This window comes from Cebus imitator, unplaced genomic scaffold (genome assembly GCF_001604975.1).
Source record: "Cebus imitator isolate Cc_AM_T3 unplaced genomic scaffold, Cebus_imitator-1.0 Scaffold159, whole genome shotgun sequence".
NCBI classification, from domain to species: Eukaryota; Metazoa; Chordata; class Mammalia; order Primates; family Cebidae; genus Cebus; species Cebus imitator.
This window is the reverse complement of record NW_016107474.1, coordinates 730,797-744,444: the sequence shown is the minus strand read 5'-3', so window position 1 is coordinate 744,444 and position 13,648 is coordinate 730,797. Positions and strand designations below refer to the sequence as shown.

The window sequence follows — 13,648 nt, the reverse complement described above, 5'->3', positions numbered from 1 at the left end:
TTCACATTTATAAAACATCTCAATGGGGACATTGCCTTTTCAGTAAAAAATATTTTATCTGAGCAACTTGGGAGGCTGAGGTAGGAGAACTGCTTGAACAGGGACCCTGGAGGCGGAAGTTGTGGTGAGCTGTTATCACGCCACTGCACTCCAGCCTGGTCTACAGAGCAAGACTCCACCTCAAAAAAAAAAATCACCTGTATATAGATTAAAATGTATACTAAACAGGTACATTCACCTACAAAGTTATCCCAATAATGAAATGAAGTGTTACTTTTTAAGCTTAAATTAAAATTAGTTAAATTTTCAAAATTGCATTGGCCATATGTGGTTAATGGGTACCATATTGGGATGTGTAGAGTCAGAACTGTCTGCAATAGTATCAGCGTCCCACTGGATGGTACAGCCTTAGAGTGTGAAGGTGGGCAGCTCCTAAGGAATAAGGATAATGGCGGTGTATCCCAGGAAGAAGTGAGAGTTCAAGGATTTGGAAATAGGAAAGGCTTATGTGTACCTGTGGTTGCAGAATGTAGAAATAAACTGTGATGTTCATCTCAAGAAGAATTTTTTAGCACTAAGCCTTTGGACATCTTAGAAACTCTGTATTCTAATTTTTCTCCTGTACTCTAGCCCATGGTAAGTTTTAGTTATTGAATAAAACTGCTAGTTGTCTTAAAAGAGGGAAATTAATCAGATGTAAATTTCTGAGAAGACTATATATAGTTAGATGTGGATAAAGGGTATAAAGTAAAAGATTTAAGAAGAGATGGAGGGCTGACAGCAATTACTAGGTTACCCTGGACGGCCCAGTAATTGCCTGATTATAAACTAAAACTGGCAGCAGCAAGTAACACCGAAACTGTGTTTCAGTAGGGTGTGATGGAGAGGTGCCAGGGATTCAGTACCAGCTTTCTGGTCCAGCCTCTAAGGATGTAGCTTGGCCTCTATGGGTCCTCCAAGTGAGGCCAATGACTATTAAATGGAATAGAACAAATTAAATATCAAGACTATCAGACTCCTTGACACCTATTTGCATAGGTGGGCATAAATCTCAGGTGCAGATTGTCTGGTTGCTGGGAGACCTCTAGGAATCAGATGCCCAGAATGCTGAGGAACATGGCAGAGCTGATGTAAATTACCCTCAGGTCTGACTTACATTAATGACACAATCAAAGCAGAGTCCTGGTTGACTGGTTCTCATGATTTAGTCTAATAATCAATGTTGATTCCCTTTACAAAGAGCACTTGTTCCAGTTACATATTTCTTCTATCCTGGGTTAAAGATGTCCTTCTAAATGCCCATTCTGCCAATTTATAGTCTTTAAAAAAGGATTTTCCGTAAAAAGTATTTTCATTGGTTTTGATGAAAAGGGTTTGTGATGAAAGTAGAATCTCTAATAAGCATTTCATAAATGACTTGTCTTTCAAACTTAATATAAAACAGAATAAAATACATCTCCCAAAGACCTCCTTGCTGGCACACAGATTTAAAGTCCCCTGCTCTCAACCAATGGGGCTCAGGAACTCAAAAATCTTTAAAGATGTAATCAATTATTTATCAGCAAAAGTTGATTAAACTGAGAAATTATTTATGGCCCAAATTTTGAAATAGTCATACTTTGAAGGGGGAGGGGGAAAATGCCACATAGGGATCTGAGCATTCTACAGAACACACACTCTCAGCTCCTCCCCGCTGTCCAGAGTTCAGAATTGGAAAGAAAATCACAGCTATGAGGAAATATGTTCATGACCAGATGTTTTACCCTTTCTTCCAAAAGAACGAGAGATATTCTAGGGCTGACAGTAGCATAGAAAAGAGTCAGAAATTAGGAGGCAAGCTCATTTTCCCAGGGCTGGTAGTGATCCATCGGGTTGTCTCTTGTGAGTGTGTGTGTGTGTGAGTGCACGCGCACGCATGCATGTGCAGGGGGGGATCATATATCCTTGTGTACTCCCCACCTGCTATCCAAGTGAGCAGCAGTGATGTGGAATCTCCCTCTTATGATGGAAAAGCAGCCCCCAAATGCTAGTAGTTTAGCTACTTACCAACTAATTAATTACTTGGCAGATAGATAAATTATGTATCCGTCAAGACTGCTTTTCATCCCTGGAGCTGCCTGCCTAACCCCGCTGTGGGTATTCAGTTCTATACAACAGGATACCCAGCTGTGAAAAACTCTCCACTGAGGGCTAACTCACCACAGCACCTTGCTTTTGATGTCTTTATTCTTTAGGATATGAGTCTCCTTTCTTTAAAGGAATTCAGATTGTAATAAAATATGACGAAAAAAAAAATCAAGAATCAGGTACTTACTTGGTCTCCATTCACCATCTTGAAATGCAAGACAAATGATTTAAAAAGCAGTTTTGTGCTAGCATGCTAACTCATGTGTCTTTTATGATAATTTTATATTTAGTTAACTTAATATTTCCCAACACTTTATTGCAAAATTTCCAAATACAGAGAAAAGTGGAAAGAATTGTACAGCAAGCATCCATATGTTCACCAACTATATTCTACCACTAACATTTTAATATACTTCCTTTACCACATATCAGATCACTATCCATTGATCCAATCCTCTGACCATCTTATTTTTTGGTACATTTCCAAGAATTGTACTTGTGCTGTTTTAAAAAGAGAAATTGTCAGTGAAGATATTTCATTCCACAGAAGAGTATTCTCAGATTGGGCTCAGTACTTCCTGAGGATACGGGTTAAGAGCATAGGCTAGGAAATCTCAAAAAGCTGAAATGAAGTTTGACTCTGCTATTAACTAGCTGTGTGGCTTTGGACAGGTTACGTCACCCCTGAGTCCCATTACCTTCACTGGCATGCTGGAAAATGATCCTCATGTGGTTGTTATCATAAGAATTGAACATAATAGATGAAAAGTGCTTAGCACAGTGCCGGACAAATAATGACTATGTGCCGATATTGTCACCTCTTTTGTAATCTCATGAGATCAATGATTCTGTCTGTTTTCTCCTCCATTAAATTCCCAGCCCCTAGCACAGTTCCTTATAAATAACAGATGCTGAATATATGCCTGTTGATATGAATTGGGTTCAATTCCAGAGGTTTTCCCTCCTGAGATGCAGTAACTACTGCTTCTTAATGGAGAGAAAGAGGCAAGTACAGCAGATTTCAAAAGCGCAGGACATGAGAAATCTAGTTCAGGAAATAAGGTAAAAGCAGGAGATGAGACAAAGTTATTTAAAAATATATGTGTATTAGTTTTGGTGATGAAGCAGAAGCTCTCTGTGTCCTGTCCACACCCCCTCCATGTCACATTTTCAGTGCAGACCAGCAGACTGGTGGCTGCTGTACAGCATCCCTTTTGTCTATGGCTCTCCTCCCAATCTCAGCAGGCTGTCGAATCAGTGCACAGAGTGCAGGGCAGACCTGATAAGCTAGAGAATTTACACCCCTAAAAACAACCCTCAACCAGTGACTGCTGGGAGTAGAAATACCCCAGTAGGTGTCAAAGTACCCCAGCGCTATCCCTTGGGGGGTGGTATAATGCTGACAGTGTGTTCCACACCATGTTTAAAGTTAGCCCATGAGATTATAATCCAGTAACCCACAGGGGTAGTTGACTTCATAAACAAGCTTCTTTCCCAGCTGCCTTCCCTTCTCTGTGTCTCTCCCTTACTTTATTATATTTTCTCCACCTCTTAAATGAACTCTCTTCATTTGAATTCTTGTCTCGGGGCCTACTTCTAGGGGAAGCCAAAGTAAGACAAATGTCTTCATGCTTTTAGAGCTGCAGAATCTCTTCTTGAAATGGCATTCTATATTGAAGTCTAATATGTATATTTATAAAATTAGAGGTGTCCTGACTTACAGATTTTTTTTGGGAGCACGGTGGTGTTTGGAGAGCAGAGTCCTGCCTCTGTGGTCTTCTTTCCTTTCTCACCCCCTCCCCATCACTCACTGAACACACCTACATCTTCCTCCTCAGCTCTGCAGAGCACAGCTTGTCAGCTGTGGTGGAGTTGATGAGGATAGGACAGGAGATATAAAAAGATAAATAAACAGAAATAAGCAGGAATAAAAAGGAAAATATGTACTGCCAAAGGCATAAAAAGCATGGACAAATAAATAGTTTTTGCAAAGCAGTGCAACAATTCTACAAAAAAAAAAAAAAAAAAAAAAAAAAAAAAAAAAAAAAAAAAAAAAAAAAAAAAAAAAAAAAAAAAAAAAAAAAAAAACCAGAGGTTTTGAAGGCTGTTGCACATTGTCTAGTTAGTAGCCTACTGGACCTAGAAAAGCAGTTGCTTTGTAGAGAATCTAGGTTGAAAACCAGTGTGGGAAATACATAAGGGGCTAAGAAGAGGTGAATCCTCAGCTTGGAAATAAAATTGTCTTTTGAGGCTGTAATAAGTAAGAAAACAATGCAGAAGAATGTTCCCAGTTAGCTGCATGCTTATTGACCTACTGACTAGCTCAAGGAAAGAGGCTTGTGAAAACCCACCCAAATATACCCAGGAGGAAATTGTGTGTAATTGAAGAAAACTATAGGATGGCTACATAATTTATTGTCTAAATCTGGATACGACAGGTTTGGACAACAGGTATAAACTGGGATTTTTCAGGTAACTAAGATGTGATTGTCCTTATTATAACCTAATTAACGGAACTGCAACTCTAATACTGAAAGTATTGTGTACTAGTGGTGGGAGGAAAACACATTTCAGGTCAGCCCTCTGTAAACCTCAGGGTGCATCAGAATCACCCAGAAGCTGTGTGAAAACGCAGATACCTGGCTTTAACCCCAGAGTTTCTGGCTCTGTGGTTTTTGGGTGGGACATGAAAATATGCATTTCTAGCAAGCTCCCAGGGGATGCTAACATAGCTGCTACACACCCACTTTTGGAGGACTGTTTAAGACCAGCCACCCTCCAACCCTGGCTGCACACAGGAGTCACCGGGGACATTTTAACACATACTGACGCATGGTCCTCACCCGCTTCCCAGTGGAATCAATCTCTGAGGGTGGAGCCTTGACATCTGCATTTTAAGTGTCTCTGAAGATTCTGATGCATGGTGAGAGGTGAGAAGCCCAGGATTATCTAAGGGAAAACTAAAAAACTAGAATCCATCTTAAGTCTCAGAAACTGGGCAGAGTTTTGAAGAAGTGGGGACTCAAATCCCTTGGCATCTGGCATCTTGGGCTCCCGGGAAATCTGTCTAGAAAAGGAACATCACAGTGGCTACGGCTGCCCAAGGGGACAGGGAAATCCCTTTAGAGCAGCTCTGCTTCCCTTTCTATCATACCCTAGACCCTTGAGAAGACTTTTGCTTAGAGAAAGGCATCTTTGGTACAGTGGTAGTTTAAAATGATAAATATAGTGATTACTAGGATATTGGATTATCAATTCTTTCAATTTGCAACAAAGATGGATTTTTGTTTGTTTGTTTCTTTGTTTGTTTGACAGGGAGTCTCACTCTGTCACCCAGGCTGGAGTACAGTGGCATGATCTTGGCTCACTGCAACCTCCACCTCCCAGGTTCAAGCGATTCTTTGGCCTCAGCCTCCCAAGTAAATGCAATTACAAGCACACCACCATGCCAACTAATTTTTGCATTTTTAGTTGAGATGGTGTTTCCCCATGTTGGCCAGGCTGGTCTCAAACTCCTGACCTTGGGTGATCCCAAGTGCTGAGATTATAGGCATGAACCACCACACCCGGCCAATATCAATTTTTAATAGTCCAAGTTTTGTCCGGATCACCACCAAACTCCCCTCTCAGTGGGTCTCTTTGCTTCTACTGCTGTCTATCACCCTGCTACCACTAATTATTCTCTACAAGGCAGCCAGGAGAATCTTTCAAAACATGTACTCTCCTGGGGAAATCTTCCAACGGCCCCCTGCTGCATACACGATGAAATCCCAGCTCCTTATCCAAGGACAAGCTGGCCTCTCTGACTTCTTCCTTACCCCTCCCATCCTTGTCACCCTCTGGCAGCCACCCAGGCATGTTGCAACTCGACTACACTCTATTCTTTCCCGTCTTTAGGCCTTCATGTAAACTCACCTCTGCCAAAGAAGGTGTTCACCCAGATATTCCTACGGCTATTCCTTTCTCATCCTGCCAGTCTCCCCTCAAATATCAGTACCTCCAACCAGCCATCACAGTCATCTGTCTAAAGATTCCCTCTTCCTTCTACTCCTTCATTCTGCCATTTGCTCTTTTTTTTTCGCATCACCCTGTTTCTGATCTTCATATCATTTGTCATGCTCTGCAATTTTCCTGTTTTTGTCTTCCTACTAGGATGTACTGCATATTTGATGAATTAGCAGTTCAATAGCAACCACCATTAAGATCATTCATTTAACTAACCACCATTGTTTAAATTCAACGTTCACCAGAAAGTACAAACCGCTCAAAAATTTGATTCTCCATGTTGACTCTCTTAAAATGGGAAGAATGTATTGATGAGGCAATATCAGTATTTTGGCCCACTTAAAAATGACTATTTCTTCCTGGAAAAGCTATTGTTCTGATTCATGGGACAGTGTTTCTCACATGTGGTTCTGGGTCTGGTTAGGATGATTTCATTCCCTTGATCTGGTTTAGTTTTTGGAAAATTGACCCAGTGGTATTCTTGGACCTAAATATTTGAAAGATAGGATCTCAAGGAAGGCCACATATCAACATACTGCCATCCTAGAGGGCCCTATCTGGTGATCACTTGAACATAATCTACAAAAGCAATAAGTCTTATTTCTTAACCAATGACTTCTTCCTGCATAACTTCAACATCATCTACCATGTTCATCTCCATGATATTCAAAGCTGTTACTGATATCTTCTTTTGTGTGTGAATGATCTTCCCAAATTCTTTACATGACAAAAGCATTTGGTCTCTTGTCATAGAGGAATGAAGACTAATTCCAGCTGGTCACCAAGATACTCATGGTCAGTCTGCTTCCTGCGTGGGCAACTTTTCATAAAAACATGTTTTTGTCATTTGTTGTTTGTCTGACTTACCTTGCCAACGTCTCTTGGGAAAGGCTGTCTCTGATTCTCTGGAATTAAAATGGGAGATACCACAATGGACCTCCTTTGTCTTGGGACAGGAGAAGTTCTTGCAAACTTAAAAATATCCTAAAAGAGAAAACAAAAGGATTGATTAAAATCTCCCATTGAAATGATTTATCAGTCTGCTCTGAGATAGAGTTCCTTTGTTGGGAAAGCATACAGCTGTTTGGAAAGTGTTCACTGTAGTCCATCAAACCCTGTTAGCATTACCAAGTACATTATTAGAATAATACTAAATCTGACATTGTGATTCACTATAACTATCATTATGTTATTTGAACCCAACTTCTGAATCATTCTATTCACAATGACAGTCTTAATTTACGCAGTCTTCATTGCTTGCATATTACTGTTCTTAATCTGCCTAGCTAGTGGATTACTCACCTGGTCAGGAACCTGGATTAGATGTAAAACTTTATTGGAATTATAGCCAATGAAGAATTGGTTTTATAACCAACCCTAAGCAAAAAGAACAAAGCTAGAGGCATCACATTGCCTGACTTCAATCCAGAGAATACAGAAATAAAACCATGTACCTACAACCTGCTGATTTTCAGCAAAGTCCACAAAAATACATGATAGGGAAATGACACAGTATTCAATAAGTGGTGTTGGGCTAAACACTGATATGGAAAATTGGATAATTATACGCCTAAGAGTGAAACTGGACCCATAGCTTTTACCATATACAAAACTTAACTAAAGATGGATTAAAGACCTAAACACAAGACCTGAAACTATAAAAATCCTAGAAGAAACCCTAGGAAAAACTCTTCTGGACATTGGCCTTGGCAAAGAATTTATCATCCAGTCCTCAAAAACAAACATGACAGAACCGAAAACAGACAATTTGGACTTAATTAAACTAAAAAGCTTCTGCACAGCTAAAGAAGCAATCAACAGAATAAACAGATAACCTAGAGAATGGGGAAAAAATCTTTGCAAAGTATGCGTCCGACAAAGGGCTATTATCCAGAATTTACAAAGAATTCAAGCAACAAAAATAACCCCATTTAAAAGTTGGCAAACAACATAAACAGACATTCTTCAAAAGGACACATATAAGTGGCCAAAAAACATATGAAAAATGTTCAGTATCACTAATCACCAGAGAAATGCAAATTAAAACCACAATGAGATATCATTTTATACCAGTCAGAATGGCTATGATTAAAAAGTCTAAAAAACAACAAATATTGGTGGGACAGAGAAAAGAGAATGTTTATATACTGTTGGTGAGATTGTAAATTAGTACAACTTCTATGAAAAACAGTATGAAGATTTCTCAAAGAATGAAAAATAGAACTACCATTCAACCCAGCATCCCACTACTAGGTATATACCCAAAGGAAAAGGAATCATTATATCAAAACAATACCTGCACTTGTGTGCTTATCATAGCACTATTCACAATAGCAAAGACATGGAATCAACCTAAGTGTTCATCAGCAGAAGACAGGATAAAGAAAATGTGGGAGATATAAATACACACACACACACACCCAGACATACACATACACATACACATACGCATATACACACATATATGCCATGGAATACCACTCAAACATAAAAAAGAATAAAATCATGTCTTTGGCAGTAACATGGATGAATCTGGAAGACAATACCCAAAGTGAGAAACTCAAACAGAAAAATGCTGCCTATTTTCATTTTTGAGTGGGAGCTCAACAATGGGTACATGTCAACATCCAGAGTGGAATAAAAGACACTGGGGACTCCAGAAGGTGGGAGGGTGGGAGGAGGGTAAGAGCTGAAAAATCACCTATTGGGTACAATGTCCACTCTTCAGATGATGGGTTCACTAAACGGCCAAACTTCCACACTACAAAACGTGTGCATGCAAGAAACCTGTACCTATACCCCTTGAATATTGTTTTTTTAAGATACTCTTCCGATAATAGGTAATTTTTCTCTAGGGTAATAGATAGGCATTTTTTTTAAACTTATACTTAGTGAGTCTTCAAAAAAATTAAAAAATAAAAAATAAAAAGCAACTCTTTTCATGGCCCACTGCAAGGTCCTTCCATTCACAAATGAATAGAAATAAAGGGATCATCACAAAGTCCCAAACTATGTCAGGCATTATGGAGACTTCTATTCAGTGTTTTGTCAAGGGACATGTGTTACGATTGCTATTAGTAGGGCAACTGTTGGAATGCACTCTCCCAGTCGCATGTCCCAAGTTCAGTCGTTGGAGTGACACTGTCAGGGTGTTTGCTCTATGTGTAACCCACCGTTTTAATTAAATAAGTGTTTTCAAAATGAAAACTTTCCATCATTTTAAATAAAACTTCAGTATCACTTTACATGGAAGGAAGACATAAAAATAAACATGCTGGAAACCTAATGACACTATTAGATTTTTGCTAGAACCTGTTATCTATAGAAAGCACCTAATTTTACAGGTTAAAAGGGGCTAGAGAGCGATGTTAAAGAGGTGTTAGCACCAAGCTAAGACTTCCTCCATTATCCAATCAGAGGACTGAAAGAAAATTGAAAAAGAGTATCATTTTCAATGTGCAAACTGATCTTATTTAATGCCACATACTAATTAAAATTGTCTTCTGCATCGTGAGAAGTAAACATCTCAAACTTGATAACAGGTTTCTATCAAAATCATGTAATAAATGATAGTTTCATTCCGTCTTCGGCCCCAAGGCCCCATAAAAGTGTGTGTGTGTGTGTGTGTGTGTGTGTGTGTGTGTGTGTGATAGTTTTAAAGGGATATTCATGTAATAAAATTCAAACAGGAAACAAGATAAGCTAATGCTCTGAAAGCATCTATAAATAGCCATTCTCTTGGTTTTGGCGGGAGTATAAATTCATAAGACCCTTGTGAAAAGCAATCAGGCAATGTTTATTTATTGAGAGCTTTATGAATGTATATATCCCTTCACTCTGTAATTTTACTCCTAGGAATGCATCCAAATGCTAAATTCCAAAGAAGAATAAAACTGCATGAAGGAAGGCATTTAGTGAGACATAAGTTACAAGGGGCAAAAATGAAAACCATCCTAAATGTTCCATAGCAGGGACAAGGTTACATTTGGGTTTGTTAGTAGGAGATACTCTTAGGCCATGACCAATAAAGCAGTTGTGAAGACCGTGTTCCAACCACTATCATCATCGCTCCATTGCCCTCACCATCACTACCCCAAGCTACTATAATAATGATATAGTAAGCATATGCTGGCCGGTGTGCTAGGCACTTGGCATGAGTCAGTTCTAATATTTGCAACAAATCTCTCAAGTAAATCTTCTCCCTCCTTAATCAACGAAGAAAGAAAGAAAGTTAGGAGAGGTTGCATAAGAACTGCTACAATTTATCTAGCTAGCAGAGAGAATATTTCAGACAAGCTATCCAGAAAAATATAGAGTATCATATTGAAAGTATTCTATTTTATATACACTATACTGATCATAGAAGACTATTAAAATCTCAGTGAAAGAGCCTAAGTAAAAGACACTTTGGTGAAAAGGACACAATATGTAGGCAAAGAAAACTGGATTCTATATAAGACAGTGAGAATAAAAAGAATAATATAACAAACAAACAAAAAAGCCAACCACCCAAAACAACCCCAATGTGAAACAAAGAAAGAGCATACAGAAAGCTAGGGTGAAATAGGCAAAGAGAAGACTATGAAAATTAGAGCAGGTTGGCTGGGCACGGTAGCTCACACCTGTAATCCCAGCACTTTGGGAGGCTGAGGTGGGTGAATCACGAGGTCAGCAGTTCGAGACCATCCCGACCAACATGGTGAAACCCTGTCTCTACTAAAAATACAAAATTTAGCCAGGCATGGTGATGCACACCTGTAATCCCAGCTACTCAGGAGGCTGAGATAGGAGAGTCAGTTGAATCTGGGAGGCGGAGGTTGCAGTGAGCCGAGATCATGCCACTGAGCTCCAGCATGGGTGACAGAGCAAGATTTGGTCTCAAAAAAAAAAAAAGAAAGAAAAGAAAATTAGGGCTGTATTTATATAAAACTGATGTTTAACATCCATGAAGATTCTGTTGGTTTATTAAGAGTAGCAAAAATAGGAAACACGTAAAATATGTGCAATATCTGAATGTCATTCTCGATAAAAGAAAATCTTGAGCCTCAGATGAGAGCACAGTCTAGGCAACTACTTTAAAAAGATATAAAGTTTGTGCAGATGTCAAGGACTGGTGAATGGGCTTCATTCTAGAGCAAACATAGGCCTCAGTTCATGATGACAATATATGTCTAAATGTGTCCAAAATAATGACAAAGCATACTGTGTCATCAATAATAAACTTTGCACAGTGCATCATGAAGGGCTTGCTTGTGTTTTCATGCCCACAAGTGGGTGATGTTTGTGTCCTCATGGGTGTCCAGAGCTGTGAGGTCCCCAAGACCCCATCCTACCTCTGGTGTCTCCCCAGCTCACCAGCTAATCAAGTCTACAGCTGCCCGTCTATTTCTCTGATTCTTACAACACATCCCAGAAGTATGGCAACTAGCACAAATGTGTTAATCCCTGGATCTAAAGTGCCCAAGAAAAGAAGCAGGAGTCTCTGATCCTTGAAAAACAGCACCTAGAAGGAACAGGGTGGGGTCCTGCTGGAGGTGCTGATTGTCAAGAAGCCACCACATGTATGTCACCTCTCTGGGCCCACCATGGTGGGCGTCTTATAGGAATGACTGAAGTCAGGACATCCTGCTTCATCTGACGCTTAACTTTTTGCCTTACATTGGGAGAAACTTCAGTAAATATTTATGGCTCTGTGTTTCTGGGTCTGTGGCTCTGCTTCTATCATTGTCTGTGATTTGTCTATATCTATAACTATGTGTTTGTGATCAAGTCTCTACTTCTACATTTGTGGCTGTACGAACATTTGATCGAGTCTGTGCTAATGAGTTTGTGTGTTCTGCCATATGTCTTTGTGTGACTGGCACCATGTAGGAACCATCATACCTAATTTGACTGACATCCATACACCCTGCTTTGGGGCAACTCTGTGTGTGTGTATGTGCGTGTGTGTGTGCATGCGCACACATGCGTGTGGACATGCAAATGTGTATTTGCATCTGTCAATTCATGCATGAAGCGAGGGTGCCAGTCTGTGGCCAGAAACTCAGAGAAACAAAAATGGTGGTGATAAAAAGAATGTGATCAAGTCAAGAAATGTTTATAAAAGGCAGAAGAACACTGTACAAGAAAGAAATGAAGATCAGGGTAAAGGAGGGGTATATGAAGACCTCTTGCCTTCTGGTGTGTTGACCTTACCAAGTGGGCAAAGATTTTAAAAAGAATTTGGGGTACAAGTGCTAGAGCAGACCTGTTGACTTTGAGGAGCTTGTTGGACGTGTAGCAGAGATTTCTGGGGGACATGAGGAATTGCATTCAGGAAGGAGAAAAATGCCACAATCACCCATGTGCAAGAGTAGCTGCAAGAGATGGAGAAGATGAAACAACCCAGATTACGGGAAGAGGGAGAGGGGAGGAATACAACCATGCGATGAGTTTCTAAAAGGTCAGCAAAGCCCACAGAAATTTAGTCAGCAAAAGAAGGAAAACCAGGAGGACTGAGAGGAGGATTCCAAAAAGGAACAGTGCACAACCATATCACACAAGGCAAGGGGCCCCTCCAACAGCACAGATGCTGCAAGGAGGCTGCCGGACTTGACCATGAACAGGTGACGGCTGAATTTAGAAAGAGCAGCTTTGGGTGTGTGCTAGGGAAATACATGAACAGTGAGGACTTTGGCACAGAAGGAAAGGAGAGATATGGAAAGAAAATTTTCAGTTAAAGGGGAGACAAGGAGTGAGGCTAACCTTGAGGAGGAAGGGATCAGAGGAAAGAAAACATGGTTGTGAATGAATGAAGATGGAGGAGAGCAGATGATATGCTCACAGGAGGTGTGAGAGGGGAGAATCAGTGGCCACCTGAGCCTCAGAGAGGAGACCCAACACTGCTCCCCTCGAGGCAAGACACAGAGGGTTTGACGGAAATATTTTCATCTGTAAAGGAGGGTGATTTGCCTGTCCTCTAGGTTATCATAATGAAATGAGAAACTGCATGCAAAAGTGGTCTGCACCTTCCGAAGAACCGCAGAAAAGTGAAGGATGAGTCTTATTAACACCAGGATGGAGAAAGTGAGAAAATGAGGGTCCCTATTAGGAGTGAGTAATTTGGCTGTGGGTGGCCTAAGGCCAGATATGGAACACAGACACATGTAGATACACTGCCCCCTCCAGCTTTCCAGATTCACTAGATGCATGCAAATGTCAAATGTTCTCTCTCACATCAAATGCACACACTTATGCACATGTGGGTTTACACAAACACCAGAATCCATTTGATACACACACACATATTCATGAACAGATGCACATGCAACAGACATACATCAGCTGCCTAGATTCAAGGACATATGCCACACACGTTTGCACTTCCAATGTGCAGAACACAATCCCCTCAGTCACAGGAACAGACACAGGCACACAGAGGTGTGCAGAGGAGAGTGAGGTTCTGCGGCTACCGCCAACCCTGGGCCACGTGTGTCTTGTGGGATTCCCCCCATAGCAGCCTCTGGACAGTAACCCA

The 13,648-nt window shown here is 40.3% G+C and overlaps 1 protein-coding gene across 3 annotated transcripts in view; it reads right to left on the bottom strand.

Annotated features, from left to right (window-relative positions):
- The window catches only part of CDH13 (cadherin 13), a 1,196,315-nt gene that overhangs the window by 683,194 nt on the left and 499,473 nt on the right, over positions 1–13,648 (bottom strand). For all 3 annotated transcript variants that reach the window (XM_037743903.1, XM_017543720.2, XM_017543721.2), the window contains exon 4: positions 7,000–7,116. In XM_037743903.1, coding sequence (XP_037599831.1) covers positions 7,000–7,116 — 117 coding nt within the window. The remainder of the gene's footprint in view (positions 1–6,999; positions 7,117–13,648) is intronic.